The sequence below is a fragment of the Mycetomoellerius zeteki genome, unplaced genomic scaffold (assembly GCF_001594055.1).
Source record: "Mycetomoellerius zeteki isolate Tzet28-1 unplaced genomic scaffold, Tzet1.0 scaffold79, whole genome shotgun sequence".
In the NCBI taxonomy this organism is placed as follows: Eukaryota; Metazoa; Arthropoda; class Insecta; order Hymenoptera; family Formicidae; genus Mycetomoellerius; species Mycetomoellerius zeteki.
The window spans coordinates 1,714,155-1,739,075 of record NW_017257819.1 but is presented as its reverse complement, the minus strand read 5'-3'; the positions used below and the strand labels follow the sequence as shown (position 1 = coordinate 1,739,075).

General features: G+C 34.3%; 3 protein-coding genes across 9 annotated transcripts in view; 2 read left to right on the top strand and 1 right to left on the bottom strand.

The window, feature by feature from the left end:
* The first annotated feature begins 227 nt into the window (after window positions 1-227).
* On the top strand, window positions 228-7,009 carry eIF4B (eukaryotic translation initiation factor 4B). Of its 4 annotated transcripts, none has more exons than XM_018459005.1 (12): window positions 228-344; window positions 582-710; window positions 1,005-1,186; window positions 2,943-3,050; window positions 3,121-3,349; window positions 3,478-3,729; window positions 3,808-4,084; window positions 5,280-5,325; window positions 5,412-5,529; window positions 5,616-5,721; window positions 5,807-5,873; window positions 6,470-7,009. In XM_018459005.1, exons 1-12 carry the CDS (start codon window positions 335-337, stop codon window positions 6,536-6,538), a joined length of 1,593 nt encoding a protein of 530 aa, XP_018314507.1. In that variant the 5' UTR covers window positions 228-334; the 3' UTR covers window positions 6,539-7,009. The 4 variants fall into 4 exon arrangements, with proteins under 4 accessions (XP_018314507.1, XP_018314509.1, XP_018314505.1 ...); XM_018459007.1 differs by having other exon boundaries at window positions 579-710; window positions 1,008-1,186; XM_018459003.1 differs by having other exon boundaries at window positions 579-710.
* Window positions 7,010-8,551: 1,542 nt separating this feature from the next.
* Msh6 (DNA mismatch repair protein Msh6) lies at window positions 8,552-16,251 on the top strand. Its single transcript, XM_018459118.1, has 20 exons — window positions 8,552-8,672; window positions 9,634-9,798; window positions 9,899-9,984; window positions 10,200-10,265; window positions 10,443-10,652; window positions 10,730-10,864; window positions 10,951-11,086; window positions 11,181-11,461; window positions 11,532-11,657; window positions 11,755-11,839; window positions 11,950-12,235; window positions 12,300-12,455; window positions 12,546-12,703; window positions 12,771-12,859; window positions 12,942-13,232; window positions 13,326-13,541; window positions 13,748-13,927; window positions 14,015-14,192; window positions 14,357-14,508; window positions 14,666-16,251. Exons 1-20 carry the CDS (start codon window positions 8,552-8,554, stop codon window positions 14,921-14,923), a joined length of 3,375 nt encoding a protein of 1,124 aa, XP_018314620.1. The 3' UTR covers window positions 14,924-16,251.
* Window positions 16,252-17,181: 930 nt separating this feature from the next.
* The window catches only part of Jupiter (microtubule-associated protein Jupiter), an 88,138-nt gene continuing 80,398 nt past the window's right edge, over window positions 17,182-24,921 (bottom strand). For all 4 annotated transcript variants that reach the window (XM_018458863.1, XM_018458864.1, XM_018458862.1 and 1 more), the window contains 2 exons: window positions 23,534-23,614; window positions 17,182-18,643 (listed from right to left, as the gene is read on the bottom strand). In XM_018458863.1, coding sequence (XP_018314365.1) covers window positions 18,450-18,643; window positions 23,534-23,614 — 275 coding nt within the window. In that variant the 3' untranslated portion in view covers window positions 17,182-18,449. The remainder of the gene's footprint in view (window positions 18,644-23,533; window positions 23,615-24,921) is intronic.

Here is a 24,921-nt window from a genome sequence, read left to right as displayed (position 1 = left end):
GTACGACACTCTGCAACCAATCAGAAAACAGGATTCCGATGAATTTTGCTTCGTATTATCGGAATCCTGTTTTCTGATTGGATGCAGTGTCGTCGTACGACTAAAATCGGATGCAGGGTGAATCCAGCATTAGCATTAAACGTAGTCTGTCACCAACTCGAAAGATGGCGCGATATGTATTGCACATGCATTTCGCGCGAATGTAGTTCATGCTTCCACCATGCACCAAGCTTTCATTATTCACGAATTCCGTAAGCGAGCAAGTGCGAGGGTGGTTGTGCAGTGCACGTAGCACGGCCTGGCACGTAATTTCGTAGATTTTTCAACCGTTATTATGTCCTCAGGTACGTTTTTGACCGTCATGACGGTGAATATCGATGGATAATTAGTTTTTTTACCGCTAAAATTATCCTGAAATATCATCCGCGTCGTCATCACGCCCCACACGTTTGCACCTAACCAAACTTCGCGCGACGTGGTCACCATGCTTTCGATATTGCACGAACTGCTAAGCGCATTTCGACACGGGGTGCGACAATACGATATGTTCCTCTAATGATACGCTCGCATCTGTTTTGCAGGCAAAAAGAACAAGAAGAAGAAGGGGGTAACGGTAGATCTGTGGTCATTCCTTGCAGGCGGAAATGGACCGACTCCTAATATACCGCTGAAATCGTCTAATTGGGCTGATGATGTGGAGGATGATCATGGTAAATCATTGGAATTGCTTTTGTCCCAGTTTGAAATCGATAAACAATTGTTAGCTTTATGAAAAGATATTAGATTCTTGTGCTAATTATTAAGTGTATCTATGTTTATACATAATTATATATATGAATGTTATTTTTGTATACATCCTGAATATGTAAAAAATTATTTTATTACGTTATTGTAAGAGGAATAGAACATAGTAGTGCTATAATTTCCTATGATAAAACATTTATTTCAATATATGCAATGTAAAGACATATCTTTGGTTTTTTATGATATCGATTATTTTATAGAAGGATTTTCATCAAGGAGCAGCAAAGATCCGGTTATATTGCCGACTGCTCCAAGGGCTGCACGAGGACCAGGGATTGATGAAGAGAATATCCCTACAAGTCCTCCTTTTGTAGCCTACATAAGCAATCTGCCATATGATGTAGATGAAACTGATCTGTCAGATTTTTTTGCAGATATGAAGGTTCGCTATTTTTGCAAGTACATTTATCATCTATCTATATTTAGTACATCTTTAGAATTATATATATTAAATTTAAAAGAATTCAAGATGTATTACAACAATATTACAATATTACAACATTATTATGCACGCACGCACACAAAAATATATAGGCTGTGTTCGGAAACATCCGAATGCCCCCCCTGTATCGTTTTATCCTTATTATTCACTCAATGTTAAACAGAGATAAGATGATACATAGAGGCACCCGGATGATGTTTCCGAATGTAGCTATACATACATATACATATATATATATTAGACTGACAAGAAAAAAATTTTTTTTAAATTGGCCTCAGCTAAAAAGCTTCTATTTCATGCCCCCCTCTAAATTTTTGTCAAAAAGTATTAAGATTTAGAGGTTGCTAGCAAATGACTTTTAAATCAAAGTTTCAATTTTCCTAAGACGTATATCGTAGAGTTAAATGAATTATTGCATCATGTTCAGCGACCAAAAAAAACATACAGTTTTTAAATGCCACATTTAAAAGCCAGTTTAAGCTATTTTTCATCAAATCAAACGTGTATTAAGGAAAATCGAAACTTTGATTTAAGAATTGGTCACTAGCGATCTTTAAATCTTAATATTTTTTTATAAAAATTTAAGGTTGTTCCTTTAGCATAAAATGGAACCTTTTGAGCTGAGAGGCCAATATTTAAAACAAAATATTTTCTTTTTTCCTTATCAATCTAATGTATCATATACAGGATGTCCCAGAATAGTTGCTGAATATTTTGTACATAGGTAGACCGGACTAAACTGAGTTGAGAAGTCCTCTACCATTTTGCAATTTTCGCAATAGTTAACAAGATATTAATAACTAAAAATCGCTGAATATTCATTTTTAGTAATTTTTTATCCTAATACTGTTAATTTTATAGAAAAAGAGTAAAAGACAAAAATTGTTAATTTTTTTCTTGTGGAGCTCTAAGAATTTTTCAGAATTTTTTATTTACTTTTTAATACTGTATTTTTTCATTGGCAACTATTATTATAGTCTATAATTATTGTAATCTTAATATTTAACATTTAATTTATAATATTACCATAATTATTATAGTTTTAATATTTTGATATATTAGAATTTTTATCTCAAAATAATCTCAAGAAACTACCTTTAAATATTGTTGAGATCCATTGCGATCTTTATTGAATATCCTATATACATATATGTTTATATAGTAATAATTCACTTCAATATAAACGGAGATCCACACACACACACACAGTCAGATATCCCAAATAAATCTTTATTTATATTATAAAGTCTCAATAAATATTTTTGATGTTATGTAACTTTGACTTGTTGATGTTATGAAGCTTATAAATATCAATTTTCTTTAATGGAGTAGTAATGTAGGACATTGTTTAAACAATGTGGGATAATAGAATTGAGAATTGAGCCTTGGGCCTTATTCTTGAAAAAATATTGTATATGAAAATACTAGGGAAAACTATATTATTTACATAATGTATACTATAGTATTTTCGTATACAATATTTTTCGAGAATACGGCTCCGGGTTTTCTATTTGACAGACAACTGTTCTATGATTGAGCTATCCAGCGCTCTCCAAGTACGTTTAATTAATATGAAATCTCTTGCTATAGATCTTAATTATATACAATTTTGATAACCAAACATAAAAATTAATTTTCTTTCATTTTTTGCAAATCGATTGTAATTTTTAAATTACGCGTTTTCTTCTATACATAGATTTCAAACATGCGTTTGCCAAAAGACGCAAATAAAATTAAAGGCTACGGTTACGTCGAATTCGAGGATCGTCAGAGTCTAATTAATGCTCTTACTATAACAAATACGGTAAGCAAATAGTATTTAACAGTATTTATTAACATCAGAGTTGCTAAAAATAAGATGTCTTTCCATGTAGACAATTAAGACAAGACGAGTAAGAATTGAAGTCTCGAATAGTAGTAATGATGATCGTCGAAGCGGTAGGATGGGTAGAGACAGCCGTAGGGACAATTATGATGATCCCGAACGTACATCCGGCGACTGGAGAAGCGGACCGCGCGAAGATTTGCTAGATGGAGATTCCTATCGTAGTCGATATGATAGAGACCGATATGACAACAGAGATCGACGAGATGACAGAGAAAGTATGTAGATTTTATCTTCCTATTTCATATTTCCTGGAAAGAAAGCTTCCAGATTTTCTGAAAGCTTCGATAGAAATAAATTCTCGAAGAGTTATGTTACAATGGAGAAACATTTTCGTATTGAATAGGACACGATTACGATAATAAGCCAGGTGCATGGCGTGAGAGAGACAGCAACGATAAAGGATCCTCGTTTAAAGACAGGGGTGGCTTCAGAGATGATAGTAGGGATAGAGACAGAGACAAAGATTGGAATCGTTATGGCGATAGAGGGAGAAGCAAAGACAGAGACGGGGACAGGAGCAGCAGTTTCGGGCCACGTCGTAATTATGGCGATTCCGATTGGGATCGCGATCGTCGGCAAGATAAAGATGCGAAATGTACGTGTACATTTGTTCAATTAAATATACGAGAGATGTCTTTAATCCAATTATCGACATGTTTATTTAATTATTCAGCTGAGCCACGACAAAGACCGAAACTGAATCTACAACCTCGCACGAAACCTGTCGAACCTCTCGTAGTTGCGGAAGATTCCGCAGCTAAAGACAACAGTACGACAGAATCGAAGTCAACAGCGAATACAGAATCAACTCAACGAGCATCAGCTGCTACATCCGTGCCAGCGGCCAATATTTTCGGTGCTGCGAAACCTGTAGATACCACTGCCCGTGAACGAGAAATAGAGGAGCGTCTCGCCAAATCTTACGCGGAATCACGTTCCCGAGAAGAAACGTATGTATGATACACAGAATGTCTCGAAACTATTAGATTGTACTGTGTTACAAGTTTTATTTCTCAACATCTGAATGGTGATTCTTATGCACTTTTAATTGCTGAAAAGAGTATAAGGTTAAAAAATTCCTCACAGATTTTGAAAAATCAACGACTTTATGTTTGAAAACTATAAATTTTAATAATTGACAGCTTCTTTCTTTTAATAGAAATAGTTCTATTAAAATTTTTGATCAAAGCGGAACTTAGTGCTTAATAAATACTAAGTGCAAATATATATATATAGTATTTAAGTCTTATAAACTGCGCACTGATAAAATCGGACCTGAGAAACGCAATCGTAAACTGCAGCTGAAATTAATTAATATCTCACATTAGATTGATCGTCTATTTTAATAGTGAAGCTAATAAGTATCTTTAAAATATTTTTAAAAACTTATAAATAATTTATTGCGAAAAATATTATCTCAGTCAGGGTTTGAATTTAGAACTCCCAACTTTCTGGACGCCATTTCAATTCGACCACTGAGTCCTGTAGAAATATTTATCGCAATAATCGGTAATTAGTGGAAGACGTCGTATCTGAAGGCGATATGTGTATAAACAATTATAAATTAAAATTAGACCGATGAGAATAAATCAATTAATTATAAATAATCCTATTTTCGATGAAAGCAAATCGTTTTTCTTTCTTTATGGAGTAAAATACATATAAAAATCATCATTTAAGGAGCAACCAAAACCTTATAAATCAGTGTAATAATTTCTTTACACTTCCTTATAATCTTTTTCCATTAAATATTGCCAATAAATTTTGTTATTTTAATGAACAAAAATATTTAAATTGCTTTTAGTTCTATATGTTGTATATATTATAAATTTAATTGTTACTACGTAAGAAATTTAAAGCAGAGATTTTAAATATTGGAGAATGAATAGATTTTTTTAAAAAGTATGTCTTTTTTTAGTGCAGAAAGCCTTACAAGAAATATCTATTATTTGTTAAAAAACAAAAAGTTTGATCCAAATTTGTTGTGTTATGTTATTAGCGCGAACTGTATCATTTCGTTATTTATTGTTAAATTTTATCGAATTAAATTGTATCATTTTATAAAAAATATTACATTGTGTATTTTCGTTAAATTTGTAAGAATGTAGAGTGTTTCTGCTAAAAATTTTAATGTTTTCTCTCCAGGGATATTAAAGAACGTAAAGACGGCACTTGGGGCCGACGTAATGGCGTAAGTATTTTATATAATTCATATTGAATATAAGAAATGCATTTATAATTGTAAAATGTCATAAATTAAATAATTTCCATTTGTAGGAAGGACGTGACGACAAAGACAAAGAAAGGGGTCGGCCGGCTTGGCGATCAGAAGAAGACAGAGATGCTCGGGTTGAGAGATCTGCGCCACGTTCTCAACCAACTCCCACTCGTGCTGGTAAATGTTTCGTTTCAAACAATTTTACAAAATTTCTCTATTTGGCATAAAGACAAAAAAAAATAAAAAAGTAATTATTCTTTAAATAGAGGAACAAAGTGGATCCAAAGTATCGCCAGCATCACGTTCTGGACTATCGACATCCAAAGGATCTCAGAAATCTATTGAGAAGGATATTCGTGTGACAGAAAAGTATTTACAGAAAAAATAGTTTTTTTTCTTACGTAATGGCATACACAAAATTTGCGCTTATTTATATTTTACTCATTGCTTGCAGGGATCGCAAAGACAAAGAGAAAGATGAAATCAGTAGAATGCCGAAGGCTAAAGACGAACAAGCTCCAGTGAGTAAAATTGAATAATGTGAAACCATATTGATTAATACGAGGGCAAATCAATAAGTACTCGTGTTTGAAGACAGACAGTGTTGCTGATGCAAGTTGGCATTACCATCATCTTTCAAACGACATCATACAAAATTTCAGAGTAATTCATGCGATAGTTTTGATTTCACAGCAATTCATAGTGAGCGTGTTTGGTGTTTTTTGATACAATGAAAAAAGAGCAATATTGATCGAATAATTCGCTTTTTATTTTTGGATGAAGTTTTTTTGAATGTTGGATGAAGTATTTTTGAACAAAGCTTTTATTTCTTCGCACATTTTTCCATCCAAAAATAAAAAGCGAATCACGGATCAATATTGCTCTTTTTCCATTGATCGAAAAACATCAAACACGCTCACTATGAATTGCTGTCAAATCAAATCGCATGAATCACTCTAAAATTTTGTATGGTGTCGTTTGAAAAATGGTAGTACATGATGGTAATGCCAATTTGCATCAGCAACATCGCCCGTCTTCAAACACGAGTACTTATTGATTTGCCCTCGTAGATATATATACTAATAAATATTACAATTTTCTTTTTTCTTTTTTTAAGAATTTTGTAGCTTCCAACAAATATTCCATGCTACCTGATGATGTGGATCCCGACAATATCGATGAATAGTCTCAAATGATTACAATTTGCATCACACACCTAAATTGTGTGCAATGTATAATTATGCGTATTAATATTTGTTTTACTTCTACTATTGCATGGATTCGTCGTAAACCAGGCGTTGTGCTATTGGTATTACTTTACTGGAATTATTGTTGATTTGTATTTTATCTCTATTTTAATATTCTCAATAATATAACTCCTATATTTCTAATCAATTTATATATATTTACTTTACATTTTGATACGAAAAATTTTGGCGTTGTTAAATCGCAATGTCGTAAATTTCTCGTGATCACTGAATGAATAATTATATCAAACTTTTTGTATAATTCCAAGAATAATTACACTGTATATGAAGTGTAGCAATTGGAACTTTATATATCATACTTAATTCACTGTACAGTAATTGTACAATATGTGACCCATTTACATGTAATATAACAATGCCAATATAGAAGGAAATTAAAATAATAAGTATATGAGAATACAAATATTACTTCAATTCTTATTTCTCCTCACATTAATCTCTTATATTTTTACAAATATTTTTTTATTTGTTGATTTCAAATTATTTTCAACTGTGTATAAATATTTATGTAAACACGCCCCTGCGTATAGTAGTGAAGTGTCAAAAAGATATGAAGATCACCTCCATTTTTTAAAATGGAATTGTATAATTTTTTATACACAATATGATTCCTCTAATTATGCCTGGTTTATGCTTCGGTCTTAATCCTAAAATCCTAAAATTTAGCCAATGGAGTACAGATTTCAGTTAGAACCAGTTAAAACTGGCAGTCCTATTGGCTGAATTTTAGGATTTTAGAGTTAAGACCGAAGCATAAACCAGGCATTAATTCTGCATATAAAAGTATTAAGGTAGACCAATTACAGTCGAATCCGAGGGGAATAATCGTCTATGATTCGCCCATTTCTTATGACTTAAAACCCTATTGTAGATCCGGGGTAAGAAGCGCAAGAAGTTAGCTAAAGTCACTAGATTTCTAAAGTAGCGCAATTGATTTCAGAAATATTGCGACAAAATGGTCGAAGTGCACATAGTACACGATTCCAAGCATAATGGTTGGGTGGTTTATCTTTTAAACTGTACTTACATGTCCCTTCGTGCACTTTCATGCACTAAACTTTTACAAATAAATCCGTATTAAACTAAAAAACACAAATTAAGCATTCGTACATATTCTGTTCATAAATAAACTAATTACAACTAAAAAAACATTGATTTATATACTTGACGGCTTCATTTTCCTAAATAAAGCACGTAATACAAATGCATAAATTCAAAATGGCCGCGTTTTGCGACAAAATGGATGTGAGTTTGCGGTACATTGGCTACGTTTACACCGCATTTAGGCCGCGGCCTATGCAATAGATGTCCTTGTTTATCCTGTAGATTAAACAAAGACACCTATCATATAGTGACTTTAAAGTTAACGACAAGCAGTATTTGCCGCGACTAGACGCTAATAAGAACAAACCCGCGTCTAGAAGAAATTTTTAGTAGTGAATTCGCTATGACGTCACTAAACGTGGCTTCTAGCGAATAAAAGTCGCCCTGTGTAAATCACGCTTTAGTTTTGTTTGCTTCAAACAAAATGACAAATGCGATTGGTCAATTCCGATGGACTAACTGGCCAGTTAAGTTAACTGAGCTTGGTGACAGTGGCCCTTAGTAATATAGAAGTATTACATATATGATGAAATCCTAAAAATTGCGGTGTCTTTTTTTTTTAAACTTGCACATTTGATTAATTTTGGGGCTTTTTGGTGAATTTTCAAGCAGGGATTTATTTTTTTTACTCATGGCTACCCTGGAAAGCCATAAAGGCGAAATACTCGTTTTGCCGGGCTTTTGATACAGTTCTTTTTGCAATTTGCATCACGTGTCACGTTGCTTCACTGCTCTTATAGGATTTATCGATTCTTTTCAATTCTTTTTTCGTAATTTTCGTTAATATTTCTTAACATTGGTTTTGTTTGATTTTACCGAAGTCAATTATGTCGAAAGTAAATACGATACTTAATTATTTCACGTCCCCGAAAACTATCAAAAAGCCGGAAGCAGCAAAGGAAGAAAGAGAGAAATCGCAAACTCCTAAGAGAGATCAAAAGAACAAAGGTTTGTAAAAATTTACTGTGATATTATACATGTAAAATGGTAATTTATGTAATTGACATCCACTTGCATATAGTTCTAATTCTCTACTTGCCATAAAGATTTGTGTATAATAATCAGAACTAGCAAATCATTTATATAATTTATTCAATTAATTATTTGAATTATTTTATTTTATTTTATTTGTAATTTAAATTATTAATGCTGTTATTCTTGTAGTAATTTTATATACAGGATGTCCCGAATTTAAATAACCAAGCTTCGTAAGTGTATAGGAGACTGATAAAGACTGAAAAAAGTTCTTTAGAAATATGCATATTTTTGCTTCGTTTTGGAAAAAATCGCAAAAAAAGAAAATGTTATTTTCATTTTTGTACTTATTTATTACTTATTCATTTACATTTATTTATTCATGTTGTCATCTTAATGTAGATATTGTTCAAAATGTTGGCCTCTTGCAGCAATGTGCAAGCATTGCATTTAGTATGAACAGTTTGTATCGCAGTCAAACACTGATATTTTGTGCACTGCAGCCACAAAATTCAGAATACTATTGTTTTCTTGTATGACTTCACTGATAATGCTTCAGAAGCAATGCAAGAGTATGCAAACTGATTTTCAGACAGAAGAGTGCTAGATTAGTGAGTCATTATGTTGACCAGATCAATGTTCGGCTGCAACACAAGCTGTTTATAGATGCTTACATTGCTGCAAAAGGTCAACATTTTGAACAATATCTGTATTAAGCAAGTGACATGAATAAATAAGTGTAAATGAATAAATAAGTACAAAAATAATCATATTTTGTTTTTTTTGTGATTTTCTTCAAAAACGAAGCAAAAACGAGCATATCTCTTAAAGGGATTTTTTTCTTAGTTCATCAATCCCCTATTTGCTTCTAAAGTTTGATCATGTAAATTCGGCATATATATATATATATATATTGTGCTATATTTGTATGTAGGATTTGTTAGAAATGGAAAAGAAAACAAGAATACCGATGATAAGAAAAGATTGTATAAGAAGGATACTGAGGAAGAAGAAGATGAACCAATAAAGCCTAAAAGACGGCGTCTTATTATTCCGGATGTTGACTCTGGTGAAGATTCTGGAGATGAATTCAAACCAGGTTAGTTGATCGCATAAGTAATATTCCTTATCATAATTTTAAGCTAAGAAGATAGCAAGAAGGGCAATATTACATATTCACTATTCTATGTGTATTACAGGTTCTGAATCTGAAGAATCTGAATCAACTTCTGAAGGAGATACAGAGCAAGAACCTTCAACAGGGGCAGAGGAGGAAACGCCAGAGGTAGAAACAATATATTTCAAGCTAATGTTAATGTGTGCTTTCCAACAAGCGACACAGTGCAATACAGTGATCATGTCATCTTTGTTTAATATTGGTAAACAACAAGGATGTAATGATCCATTGTGTCACACCGTGTTATTTGTGTCACTTATTGGAAGGCACATTATATTGCTATGATGAAAGTTGTATCTAATATGAATATTTTTTCTTTTCAGAAAAAAAGGAAGACATCCAGTGTTAAATTCAAGTCAAAGCAAGCTAGTTCTCGTAATACAAAGGCAGTAAGTATATAATTATAATTATTATAATTAATTTCTTTAATTTTATTTCTGTATAATTCTTTAGCTATTCAAAATAATTATCACATACTGCTATTAATATTTGTTCAATCTTCCTAGCAACTACATGTTGCCGAGTGCTGTATAGAAAAATTATTGAATTTCACAATGTCTTTATAGAATAAAAAAGATTCGAAACAACCTTCGCAACCAATTCAAAGTCAAATTATAAACAATGGACTTAGCGCTGCACAGACTTGGCCTCACTTGAAATTAGATTTCTTGCAACCAGAGAAAATAAAAGACATACATAGAAGAACGCTGAAGGATTCAGCTTATGATCCTAAGACACTCTATGTACCCACTGAGTTTTTAATTAAACAAACTCCTGTAAGAGAAGTTCTTATCGTTAAATACTTTGCTATATATTGATATTGAAATAGTTACTCATTTAAAAATTTATTTAGGCGATGAAACAGTGGTGGGAATTAAAAAGTAAGCACTTCGACTGTGTATTTTTCTTTAAAATCGGTAAATTCTATGAGTTGTATCATATGGATGCAGTTATTGGTGTTAATGAGCTCAGTCTCACATATATGCGGGTAAGTCTATATGTGTACTTATGAGAAGTGTGAGAAACTGCTGTTGAATTCATTGTATAACATTAAGTTATATGTATGTATTATAGGGTGAATTCGCACATTCCGGATTTCCTGAAATTGGCTACGGCCGTTATTCGGCGAGTTTAATAGAGAGAGGATATAAAGTCGCACGAGTTGAGCAAACGGAGAATCCGGAAATGATGGCAGCGCGTTGCAGCAAAAGTATGAAATTACGCAGAAATATACATTTTGTTTCATGCGAAAGAACACATCCGAATTGTACAAGCGTTGGACATCCGTATTTCTTTGTTTACAGTGACTAAACCGACAAAATATGATAAAGTGGTGAAACGCGAAATTTGTCAGGTCAGTACCAGGGGCACAAGAGTATATACGCCATTGGACGTGGAAGCATCTACACCAAACTCCAATTATCTATTATCCCTGGTCGAAAAGTGCGATCTCAGCTCAACGATCAGCTCCTTTGGAGTATGCTTTATAGATACGACAATAGGTGAATTTAATCTCGGCCAATTCGTCGATGATCGCTGCAACTCGAGACTGTTGACTCTGTTGGCTCACCATCCACCAGTTCATGTATGAGGTCATCATGATCTAAATATTGCATATATTTACTGATGAACAAATGTTCTACTTTGTCTTTTAGGTGGTATATGAACGCAGTAATTTATCGCAAAAGACTCTGCAACTTATAAATAACACTCTACCGGCGGCGCTAAAAGAGTCCCTACAGCGTGAGGCACAATTCTGGTCTGCTACTACTGTGCTGAAAGTTAGTAACAAATGCTTATTAAATTTATGTAGATAAGAAATTAGTATACATTTATATATATATATTTATATTAAATATTCCGTTTGTGTTTTTAAAGAAACTTCACGAAGGAAGTTACTTCAAAAAAGAGAAGGACTCGAGTTTTGCATGGCCTGAGAGTTTGAAACCATATTTAAACGAAGGTAATTAATCATAATTTCATAAATTTTTTAAATATTTATGATATTTCATGACAAACGAATAATTCGTGTGTTAAATTACTGTTAAATGAATCTTTTTAATTATGCATTAGGAGACAGCTTGGGTTTAACACCGGCAGATAACAAAGAATTAGCAGTACACGCACTTGGAGGATGTGTGTGTTTGTTGAAGGAGTTCCTACTCGAACAGCAATTATTAGCGCAAGGCTGCTTCAATACGTACATTCCGCCGGATTTTTCGACCGCGAGTAGCCGTACAGGTCTTAATTATGCAAACACCATGGTAATAGATGCTGTTACAATAAAAAATCTAAGGCTCTTCGGAGAAGGTTCACTCATTAATGTATTAGACCATTGCTGCACTGCATTCGGCAAAAGGTAAATTTTTTATTTGGTGTGCTAATTTTTTCATATATTCTAAGCTAAGGATATGTATTTTTAGATTGCTGCGTGAATGGGTTTGCAGACCATCTTGCCGCAAAACCGTTATTATAGAGCGCCAAGAAGCTGTGCAAGAATTACTGGATCGAATGGACGTGATGCAGTCGGCTCGCATAATTTTATCAACTCTGCCGGACCTCGAAAGACTTTTGAGCAAGTAAGTTGAAAATTTACCAGGCAGAAATCCACAAATTCCATTTCTAGAATCTGAAATATTAATGTATATGCATTTCTTTTGTTACAATAGGATACACGCTCAGGGAAATGCTGCTAAAATGAAAAATCATCCGGACGGTAGAGCCATAATGTTTGAAGGTCCGACATATTCGAAGAGGGTGATTGTAGATTTCACTACGACACTTGCCAAATTCGAAGAAGTGCTAAAATTCATCGAATTGTTTGATGGTATGCCTATTTTGCTTTTTCATATATAATGTATTTTTATGTTTGATATAATTACGTTTTACGATAGATTTCAAAAGTAACCTGATAACTCGCTACACCCAGTACGAACCGAACGGTGATTTCCCTTGTTTAAGGGAGACATTAGATTATTTTAAGGTAAGCTTTTACTTTCAGTTCTGCTGATCGCTTCTTTTCTTCTTTTTTTACCTTATGTATTTGCAACATTATAATATTTTAGACCGCATTCGATCATGAAGAAGCTAAGAAGCAAGGTTACATCGTTCCAAAGAAAGGAGTTGACGCTGAATATGATTCAGTTCTGGCCGAGCTCGCAGACATCAAAAAAGATCTAGACAAATACTTGGAAAAACAAAAGCGACATTTCGGCGTAAAAGTAACTTTCCATGGAACAGACAGAAAACGTTATCAAATTGAGATTCCTGAGTCGCAAGTTAAGAAAGTCGGTCCTGGATACGAATTACAGTCGCAAAGGAAAGGCTTCAAACGTTATTATACCGCTGAGGCAAAGGCAAAGATAATAATTCATATTTTTAATTCCAGAAAAACTTGTCAGTAAAAATATGAATAAAAAAAATTAGATTAATGATCTTGATCATTGCAGGAACTTTTGACAAGACAAATGAATGCCGAAGAGCATAAGGACAAGGTGTTGAAAGATCTTAACAGGCGAATATTCGCGCAGTTTAGTGAAAAATACGATATGTGGCATGCGGCCGTTTACAAATTGGCCACCATGGATGTACTCATCTCCCTCGCGGATTATGCGCGGAACGGCGATATGTGTATCCCGGAAATTCACGATGGATCCGATGGCGAGGTAACAGTATCTAAATCATAACAGACATAATTTAGGGTGCGTTCGCTTTGCATGCTCGCATGTAAATCCTCTCATCCTTGTTGTCTATAAAATATTAAACAAGGACGAATGATGTTTACAAACACTGTGAGTGTCAAAGCCAAATCCTTAATAATCACTTATTTATTGGAACAACTATGATGAACTATCATTTTTTTTTTTTTTAGATATTCATCAAGATAAAAGATGGACAACATCCCTGCATTGTGTCTGACAACTTTATACCGAACGACACTTTATTGGCAACCGACGGCACCGCCTCCTTCATGATTCTGACGGGACCGAACATGGGAGGCAAATCGACCCTCATGCGCCAAATGGGCTTGATCACTATCATGGCGCAGATAGTAAGTCTCACGAGAAAATACACGTGAGAAACTAATAATCGGATATTACGTCAATAAAGCATGAATTTAATTTTCTTGCATAACTAGGGCAGCTACGTTCCAGCCAGCTCGTGCTGCATGACGCTGGTGGACCGTATTTTCACGCGGCTAGGCGCAAACGACGATATTTTGGCCGGCCAGAGTACGTTTTTGGTCGAGTTGAGTGAAACCGCTACAATACTGCAACACGCTACGCCCTATTCGCTGGTACTTCTCGACGAGTTAGGTGAGAAAAAGCAGAAAACTACACGTGCATATCAATACGTTCAAGACAAGTGTGTCTATTACTGTCGTCATAACTTTCTCCCAAGATTCTGTTATTACAAATTACTCTCCCATTTCCTTCACTCCGTCAATTCGGATTTGATAGAAAATATTTCTTCATCGCAGGACGTGGCACATCAACCTATGACGGTACGGCAATAGCGGCTGCGGTCGTTGATGCATTGACCAAGCTCAAATGTCGCACATTATTCTCGACGCATTATCATTCTCTAGTTGAAGATTATAAAACCAATGAAGAAGTCACGTTAACTCATATGGTGAGAAGCTTCGACATATTTCAAATAGATCATTTTCATTCAAAAGATAGTATGGAAAGTAGTTTTATACTGTTATAGTTCATTATACGTATTTATTAATCTTGATATGACGTATTATTTTTAAGAAATTCTTGATAGCACTTTAAATTTTTTTCAGGCATGTATGGTGGAAACCGAAGAGGAAGAGGAAGTGTCGCAAGAGACCGTGACGTTTTTGTACAAGCTCAGCGAAGGGGCATGTCCGAAATCCTACGGATTCAATGCCGCTCGGCTGGCAGGCGTATCGTCTATAATCACAAAGAGAGCGCACGAGATAGCTAGCAGGATGGAGCAGGAAACTAATCACAAGCACATCTTTAACGCTCTTTGCAAAGTCAACGGTGCCGGAATGAGAAGTCTTATTGCTACTATTTAATGTCTCAAATGTAGCCACGTATTACGGTAAAAATACTCATTACAATTATTTTTGAAGAAATTGTTTGGAAAAAAGTGATTACTTTGCAAGGATTTGCGAGTTGTACAAAATATTCTTAAGCGATTATCTATCTATGAATAACATGTAAAAACGGGCATTATATGTACTTACCTTTTTGTTATGCATTTTCATATAAATATCAAGCTGCGCTCTAAGTAACTTATCGCATTTTTAATCTATATAATAACAGTATTTGCTCCATATAAGAATTTAATACGTATTGTAGTGCTTTATCCATTGTCACACACATACACACATATAAAAACAAAGCCAAATGATTACTTTTGTTTGATTGCTTAATGTAATATTCGCTTAATGTACTACATATTGATAATTCTTGTTCAGTATGTATCTAATTTTGTAATTGCGTTACGTGTTTTATGTTAATCTATTTTCATAATAAAAACTATCGCAAATGTATATTACGGACATACGATTTAAAGTCGCTTCGATTCTTTACGGCTACACTTTGGAGAGGAACAAGGCGGCGGCGATATCTTGCTTACAAAATTTTATTGATCATTGCCAGAGTATAAAAAGACTACTTATGACGAGTACGAAAATGCATTGTGTTACAATGTTTACTCACACCAAACAACCGCGTAAGAAACTTTGCGTGGAGAAAAGAGAAACGCTAATACATGTGCATGGGCTCTTTACTACGAAATAAATACATTAGATTATATGTAGCTATCGTAAGTGAAGAGAAGCGGGGCAACAGGCGGACGAATTTCGTCGCCCGATTGAAAAGAAGATAAGTATACAATACCGATAAATAGATAAATAATAATAGTTTCGCGGATAAAAATCTGAGAGCGATAAACCTCCATTCTGCGTTATCGTCACATTCTTTTCATTCGTTCCATTCAAAACCGAGGCTAATCTCTCGCGAGCAAAAACGGAGCTCCGGTCTTTCTTTTGATCGTTCGCGCGAACAATAAATCAATATAATCGAAAAGGCACGGAGAGATTAAGAAAGCACTTGAAACTTGGTTTCAATTAGTTATACATAGTACACTTTTATTTCTCGAAATAACATATTCCTACTTCTAATATACAATTCCGAGGTCTCCATCTCGCAATTTCATCTGTCAAACGTGCTGCTATTTTTCAGTCCATTCCTCTCACGTTCTAGATCTAGTCGTTCGCGACTCGAATTCTTCATCTCTCTCTCTCTCTCTTCCCCCTTTTTTTTAAAATATCACGGTTACGCCATTCAAAGTGTTCTATTATCCCAAATAATATATATATTGCGTGTTTTGATGTTTATTTTTCCAATATATCTCTTCGACGCTTGGCAGGATTGATTGGCAACGATTTTTTCCCTCTATTTTCGTTCCTAATCAACGTCGCATTTTCTATAGCAACAATCGCAGATCCTACGATCTCGATTCTCTTTTGTATGCGTAAACATATTATTGCCCTTTATCTCGAGATGGGATTAATGAATTAACGTGCAACACTGGAAACGAGCAAAACGCCGCGGTAACGAAACAAATCGCGAATAAAACGAGCAACACTCTTATCAAAGCCGAACACTTTGAAAAACGACGAAAACATCGCAAGGTTTGAGTTGAATACCAATAAATCGCATATCGTAAAACGTTGCACATAATTTTCGAGTTATGTTATAATTTTATGATGGGATTACGATTGATACAGCAAAAGACGTTTATCAGCAGGTATTTTAAGAAAAACTAAATGCTTATTTCTTTTCTTTCTTAGACTCATCATAAAGCGCTAAATTGCAAATTCCAAATGCCAACTTATCTTCTTTTTAGGTTTATCTAGGATTGCAAATCTGTGACTATCCACTGACAAGATATTATTGAAGATCGACAATCTTGTGGAGGAGTCATATGACTTAAAATTTAAACAATTAGCCCATAAATATTAATTTTATAATTTATTATTAGCCCAATGTTCTTCAGACACGTATTATTTACAGCTTGTTAACATTATGATATTTTATACATTATCCTATTTGTGATATAGTATAAGTATGCGTACTTATATATGCAGGATTTGTATAATAAAAGTCATGGATTTAATAATAGATATATTATTTAAATATTTATATCAATAACATCGATAATATCAATACTCTCCAATTATTTCTTTAATGGCTACAAAAATTTACTCAGGGCTGACTATTTATCATCTTGTCAGTGATGTTAGATATATTTTCCTACGGTATGTTTTTTTTTTCAAGTTTTCGACGAAACTAAGCGCCTTTTGTGATTACTCCTGACAAATATTTGTATTAACTTGAAACGTTTATTCGACTTATACATTTTTTCGTTGATTTCACTGGCCGTATTGAACCCGTATTGGAAATCCAGGATACGTATCAGTGAACAGGAGCCATAATAAAAGAAGAAAAGTATATTCTCTACTTATTCATATGACTCGTTATATGTAAATCGTTCGCCGATAGGGAATCGCGCTTCTTGACGAAGTGAGGATTTATTTATTACTCGCGAATCGCTGGCGCGGTACGGCGTTCCAGCCGAAGGTGTACGCTTTACGCGTGATGATCGCTTTAACTACCTTTATACAGTTACGCAATAAAGTCCGTGCTGTATAGTTGTTGATTAAAGGATCGGTAATTTACAAAGAATTTCAAGGAGCCCATTGACCCTCGTACGCGTCGTCCACGCTGAGAAATGCTGCGGAAGCTTAAATATCTGGAAACACTTTTGCTTCCATCCTCTCATCCTCTATTCAATGCAATCGATCAGTAATTAATCTTTCGCGAAATAGAACTCGTATGTCACGAGATTGAAATACGAAAAATTCAGGAGTGTACCTAATCTCGATAAATTTAAATACGCAATCCCTATCGTTCGATCGTTGATCGGACGCGACCAACTGCTCGTTTCTGTGTTGCGAATTATTGAGGAATTAACATATTTCGACGCGATTTTATTATTTTCATCCGCCCTTTCATTGAACTCTCTTGGCCCCGACAATAATAGTACCTGAACATCGCTGAATGTTTTCGTTTTGAAAGAAGCGATTCATCATCAGCACGTGTTACATGTGAAATTAATTTTATTGTTCTCTCCGAAGGCCGAAAGAGTTACTTCGAGAATCAAGAAGCCTAAAGGTTCGTTCTTACTCTTCTCTGTATATTTCCTTGAATTAGTACAAAGCAAAAGAGAGTGTTGTGTAGCGTTAATCCACTAAAGCCCATGATTTATTATCTTGCCTCTCTCTATTAGGTATCTCGTGTCTCTAGAAAAATCATAGAAAAGATATCTCACCCGTCGCTGCACGGGTAGATGGTGGCAAAATAGATTTCCGTTTAGTTTAGAGTACTCTACGGATTAGAAGGCTCTCTAGATGGATTTGTGGGCTTTAATGGGTTAAGAGTACAGGGCCGAAAGAATTAATCGAGATATTCCCCTTCGGAAAAGGGGGGAAGGGGAGCGGGATACAACCCCTGTTGGCGACGTGTCACTCTTTACCAGAGTCCGGATGAATAGCCACCGGGTGGGACGCGGGTGCGCGTCGCTGCCGGCTTCGCCGTCGCCGGCGACGTGTCGTTCGACTTCTCGCCGCTGTTGCTGGAATTCGAGCTGGCGGTTCCGTTCTGCATGGCTGGTCCGTTCTTCTGCGACTCGGACGCGTAGCCGATTCCGGTTACAGGATTGCCATCTGTGGAAACGATTTTTTTTATTAGTGTAAGATTGTCGCGAACGAAGCTCGATTAATTCTGACATTTCTGAAATCTGGCCGACTATTTAATTGTCTAGCATTTTCTTCTAGTATCGCGAGCTTTTTGCTCGATGACCGAGTAATGAAGAATCGAGTAATTAACTCTAATAAAGGCAAGTAATCGCTGTATGGTTTAATTAATTGGCTGGTATTCACAGTCCGTTCTCTTCGTTTCAAGATCATCTTGAGTAATGTCTTAAAATGCTAATACGACTCTGTAATTGGTTTATTACATTTTAAGATTGTATTTAAGACGGTCTTAAATATAAGAACGGACAATATATTTCTCTCTCTCTTTCTCTAAAACTTAGTCATTGAGATTTAAAATTAATCGATATCTAAATTTCATTAGTTGCGATTAAAAGGAGTATACAAAAGTCCTATTGGGCCATAAAAATCTGATAAAAAGACTTGATAATTATGCCTAGTGATTTTATGTAGCAAAACGATACAAGTGGAACCATTCTACAGATCATCCTACTTCTCGAAATTTGGAAAAATGATAACTAAAAAGACTGCAGATAATTCGAATGACGGAGAGGACGCACTGCGAAATTCATAAGATCGAAGAATTAATAAGTGGAATTAATCGAAAAGAACAAAATGTTGTTCGAAAGTACAGTTCGATGTTCCAAGTCGCCATATATAGGCTTTTCTGGTCTCATAACTACATAAAATTCTTTCATTAGTACGATTCTATTAGCATTTTCGACCGTAACGGATCTGAACCGATCTGGGTTGGATTAATGACATTGCACGCTCTACTATGGATTACCTTCATCATCATTTTATCTTTCTTTAATAGTTTCAGTAAACAACAAGGACAAAATAATATGTTATGCACATCATGCGTGACACGAAACGCACCTTTTAATAATGAAGCGTGTGACGTCATTAATCTAACCCAGATCGGTTCAAATCCGTTACGGACGAAAACGCTGTATGACCTAATAGAACGTTTGATAAAAGTTTCATAAAAACGTTTAGTTTAACATTTTAAACTGATTTTTGCATATTCTTTTGGTTCTAATTATTTCTAAGACACGTCACTAATCTCAAAACAGATCTAGGCTACGTTCAGTTCGGACATTTATGCTGTTAGCGCTCACATCGTTCGTTATGGCTGTTGTATTTCTAATCATGGAGAAACCAAAGACTATAGCTGGAATCGACTATCATTTCCGTTCATTTTGGCCAATAAGTTCTTATAAGTGCTTACGTTTTTACTACCCTATCTTATGTTATGAACGCGTCTCTAACAGCTTACATCGTTAAAGCGAACGATGTTAATAATGTTTATAAGCGCTTAAAGCATGTAAGCGTTCAAACCGAACGCAGTCCTAGCGATACGCAATTTCCAAATAGAAGCTGCGTGTTTTTATTCATATTATGCAATTATAATTAATAATTATAAATCAAATATTTAACAATTTTTTTTTGTTAAATAAATTGCACCATTATTTAGAGAAAATAGAGGCTCACTTATATGATCGGGTTTTATAACACATCAATAATCGTACTATCCCGAGTAATATAAAAATGTTATATAAAGTTCTATCCGTAAAGACAGATATATACGAGATATGAAAAATTGAAGAGCACGCTACGTTCCATTTCTACATACATTAACGCATGAATTTCTGGCATGCAAATGATTCAGAGCGTAGGAATTCACAATTAATTCAGTCGATTTCCCTCTCAAAGCAAAATAATGCACAAAAAAACTGTAGATGAAAGATTACATAACTTTCAAGGGTTAATCCTAAAGTGAAACCCGAGCTCCGACAAAATCCCTGTTTTACTGATATAATGCAACACATCAACATATTTTTATATACTACATCAATATCTCACGCACACATATACAGGATGAGGTAAAAGTATCGGAATCGGTGAATATTTCGGAAAGTATAAGTTTTACAGAAAAGTGTTTCAGATAAAAGTTGTAGGGTTTAAAAAGATCTTTTTACTGATCTTATATTATAGTTTTCTTGGCGTCGTCAAGGCTAGGTCAAGATTAAGTCGATTATTTAAAATAGAAATCCCATTTTTTTCATTGTATATTCTTGTAGCTTATCTCGAGAGCTTTTCAAAACATTATAACACTATAAACATATTCAGCGGTAATTTATAATTATGAAATATTCAATATTTTTTACTTTCTAAGAAGAAAAATATCTAAAATTGTTGCAGAATCATTTTATTTTCATTTTGAACTGACGGAGCAAAATGTTAAATTTGTTACGGCAAGTAAAACATTAAAAAATTAAGTCGCGTATGTATTAATAAATTTTGCCATTACGGTCCTAACAGAAAGACGTCGACAAATTACAAAATTCTAATTAAAATCCACATGCTACCGTCGTCACACACGCTACTACGTAAATGCTACAGACTGTAGTCCCTACCCCTAAATATATCTTAGGATATCGTCCCTGAACTCATACAATTATAACCACGAGTACAATCATGATTGTCGCACGAGTTGAAAGCTTATCTAAATATATAGAGGGATTAGGAAGTGGTAAAGAGTTGCTTAATTTTACAGGCGATTAAACACACAATTCAATCGTAAAGCCATTGAAGAACAAATTCGTATGTCGTCTGTGAACCAAATTAACACCTGTAATAAACTACGAGAAGACATAACGATATATACGATGCTACTTATTTATCATTACGCTTTAATATGATCGCATAAACTTACCGTAGCATCCCGTGAATGCTGAGACACGAGGCGACGAATGATGACTGAAAACTCGCTTAGCAATACCTACTCGTCGAGTTCACTTACGTTTGAATATCGTCTAATAATTTTTTTCTAAACGATTTAAGCGAGTCTCCAATGTAAAGTCATATCAATCCAAATTTGGTCGAATTTGTAGTGAATTAAATTACATGGGAAATGGGCACAAATAACGCGAATATGAATTCGCTAACGCTTCAATCGTTTTTATATTCTTTTTACACAAAAAATAATCTCATTACTTTTGACTTGCAATTATTAATTCTTCAAGTTTCCAACTGTGTATTATTATTTGACGCACGTCGAACTCTCAAGTTCAACGAACAACGCACGTCACATGCTAACATTTAAAATATAAATAGCATGCGGTAATGATACCTCCCTGTAGATTTCTATTTCTGCGCACTCAGAGAAAAAGATGTAATGGTAGTAACTATATAAATCCATAAAACCAAATAAATGTAAGTGACAACTATACAAGTTTTACCTGTAGGATCAATATATACATATTTGAATAAACTACTTTATAATTATTGCAACTAAAACTGAATAAAATTACGAGAATTAATAAGTTTTCGCGCGTAATGGTTCAACTATATAATTATTATAATTCTACATACACAGTAAAAAAATTTGTAATTTGTGTTAGAAACAGTCCATTAATTCACGTTTGTGTTAACAGTTTGTGTTGAATTTTTTAACATAATCGAGTGTTAAATTAACATAATTATGTTATTTAAAGATTTTTTTGTAAAATTGATATTCAATGTTTCTTAATGTCAAAATGACATAATTTATGAGTATATAAGTGAACAAGCAATATAAAAATAATGTGTTTTAAAACGTAAATTCTAAGACAAATGAATGAAGTATGTGTTAATTTAACGTATCATCAATGTTAATTTTCTGGAAAAAATGTTCCCACGGTTTGTTTACAAACTGTGTCGATGTTATCTTTCTTTGTATTCGTTCTCTTACATAATATTTGTGTTACCTTCTAACATATTCATCTTGTGTATAATTAACCAAAAAATTTGAGTGGACCATTTGGGACATGCGATTTATGTTAAATTCAACACATTTTTTTCAACTGTGTATAAAACTTGCACAGTTGCAACTTAATTGTCATTATTATAAAAAATATTCTCTATTCTCTCTGAGTGTGCGATCGCTAAATGTATTTCTCTGCGACGAGCGATGGTATGCCGCAGACCGTATTAAATGCTGCAATTAAACAACGCGAAAGATATGTAACGGTACGCCACGCTTGTAATTCTGTGCGTTCAATACAGAATTCGCTATGTTCGGAATCTCGGTTGCGAGAGAATATCTCCATGAATCAAAATACCTTTATCTATTATAGACGCGTTGCAACTCTTGATTCAATCTTACAAGATTGCATTCAAGCCTCGTTGAAAAAATACGCGTGCACTTCCTTCGTATAAATATTTATTGCTTGTATAGTTATTATTTTTTATAATTATACGTTGTTATCGCGATTCACTAGTTGCACGTGCTGCGAGGTAACGAGGTTTTACTTACACTATTAAGTGTTACACTTACAATTAGCACGAATTCATCAGTGGATATATAATTGTAAATTCACGCTTTAAAACAGAACTCTCGCATGCAGTAATTAATTTGTTTCTTCATTCAAACATTCGCGTTCGAAAAATTAGCTTGATTACATAAGAATCTTTGCAACTTGAGTTTAATTTGCACTTAAATTTAACTTATACTTTACATTAAAGGAGTTAATTTTTAATTCTAAAATATCTTTCACACAAGAATTTCATAAAAAAAAAGAATTAAGAAAGTGACAGTCAACTTAAATAAGAGTGCCACTTAAGCCTCGACTTACTCACTTACCAATTAGAAAATCGTATACACATGTAAAATTATTTGGCGACTTATATTTACTCATTGTTAGGCTACATATTTTCGCCGGCTATCTCGAGACACAAATAATGAAATTCCGCAAAGGCAGAAATCAGACGAGGATCGAGACGCATATACATCGCAAAAAGAAGGGGAATAAGCATGATACATAGTGTTGGAAGAATCAGATAATTAGTGAACGTTACCTCGATACTTTCGTGGGATGCGCCTCACAGGCGTCACCTCGATTCCGTCTCCGGTGACTGGGTTGCGCGTCGGCAATCCTCCTGTCGAGGGGATGCGGCGACGGGGGTGGCGGTTTGTGCACCGTTTGACAGCCCACGTTTTCGCCGCCACGTGCGCGCGAAGAGACGTGCGTAAGAACCCACAGAGCCATTTCACCCCATGCACCGTAACATCGTCGCAAAACCCACAACCGTAACCCAACCAACTTGTGTTAATACGCGACAATTTGTACGGACGGATCGCAGATACTGTACTATTTTGTCCCTTCCCGAAAAAATTATATCGAGACTTTAAATCAATTTCGCATACTCTACATCGTAAATATGCTTTTTATATTGTTTTTCAACCTTATTATAATTTATTGTATTTGCGCGCGCGCATATATAATATATAGAGTGTCCCAAACTTTTTGATACACTATTTGTAGAAAGGTAGATTGGATTAAACTGAGTCCTCTGAAAAGTCCTCTATCATTTTGCAATTTTTGCAATAGTTAATGAGATATTAATTTCTAAAGAGTGCCGAATAAGCGGATAAAATCGACGCATAAGATAACTTTAAGAGTTAATCTTTCAGAGTTCTTTATGAAATAAAGATGTTTTTTAAAGAATTCTTAAAGATATCTTAAAGTTCTGTGCATCGATGTTAGACATTCGGTTCATTGGGTAACTAAAAAATAATTGCGAAAATTGCAAAATGGTAGAGGACTTTTTCGATTCAGGAAACTCCAGAAGTGTTCATTGAATTTACATTGAAAAACTCGATGAATACTTTTAGGACTCCCCTTGTCAGTTTAAGTCGCGCTACTTGCCCGCAAGCGGTATCAAAAAATTTGGGACACTTTGTATATATAACATCTTTTAGAGTTGTTTGACATCAAGCATTTAAGTTAATGACTCGGTGTCTATTATTGATTAAAGAACGTCTCCGATATCTTGGATTCGTCCGTACTACAAAATTAAGATAAAAGCAAAACAAAAACGGTGTGTGTTATGCTTAAGTTGTGAAGGAAGGTAGATGAATATTTACATAGCAACAAAAATACAGAAACAGTAGTGACATCGTGAAAAAGCAGGATAAATTGCACGTGTGTTATGCCAATTATGAAAAAGAAAAACTTTGCCATATTTCTTATTACTGCCGACGATGTATGTATAGATATACCATCGGAATCTGTTTCTGATATTAATATGCTGGTGTTATGGTGAAAAAATATTCCCGCGATACCGTTCGTGCTTTTGTTAAACAGATCTAAGGTCATTGCAATTAAAAGTAAATGTATTGTGATCGAGTTTCGATGATGCACCTCGTCTGCGAAAATTCATGAATGATCGCAAACGACATCGAA

Excerpts from the sequence above, each read along its gene's own strand:
- eIF4B (XM_018459003.1), top strand. Across the intron at positions 711-1,004 it reads TGATGTGGAGGATGATCATG|AAGGATTTTCATCAAGGAGC; the intron begins GTAAATCATTGG and ends ATTATTTTATAG. Across the intron at positions 5,722-5,806 it reads GATATTCGTGTGACAGAAAA|GGATCGCAAAGACAAAGAGA; the intron begins GTATTTACAGAA and ends CATTGCTTGCAG.
- Msh6 (XM_018459118.1), top strand. The coding sequence starts at position 8,552 with ATGTCGAAAGTAAATACGATACTTAATTATTTCACGTCCCCGAAAACT. Across the intron at positions 9,799-9,898 it reads TGGAGATGAATTCAAACCAG|GTTCTGAATCTGAAGAATCT; the intron begins GTTAGTTGATCG and ends TGTGTATTACAG. Across the intron at positions 14,509-14,665 it reads AAGTCACGTTAACTCATATG|GCATGTATGGTGGAAACCGA; the intron begins GTGAGAAGCTTC and ends AATTTTTTTCAG.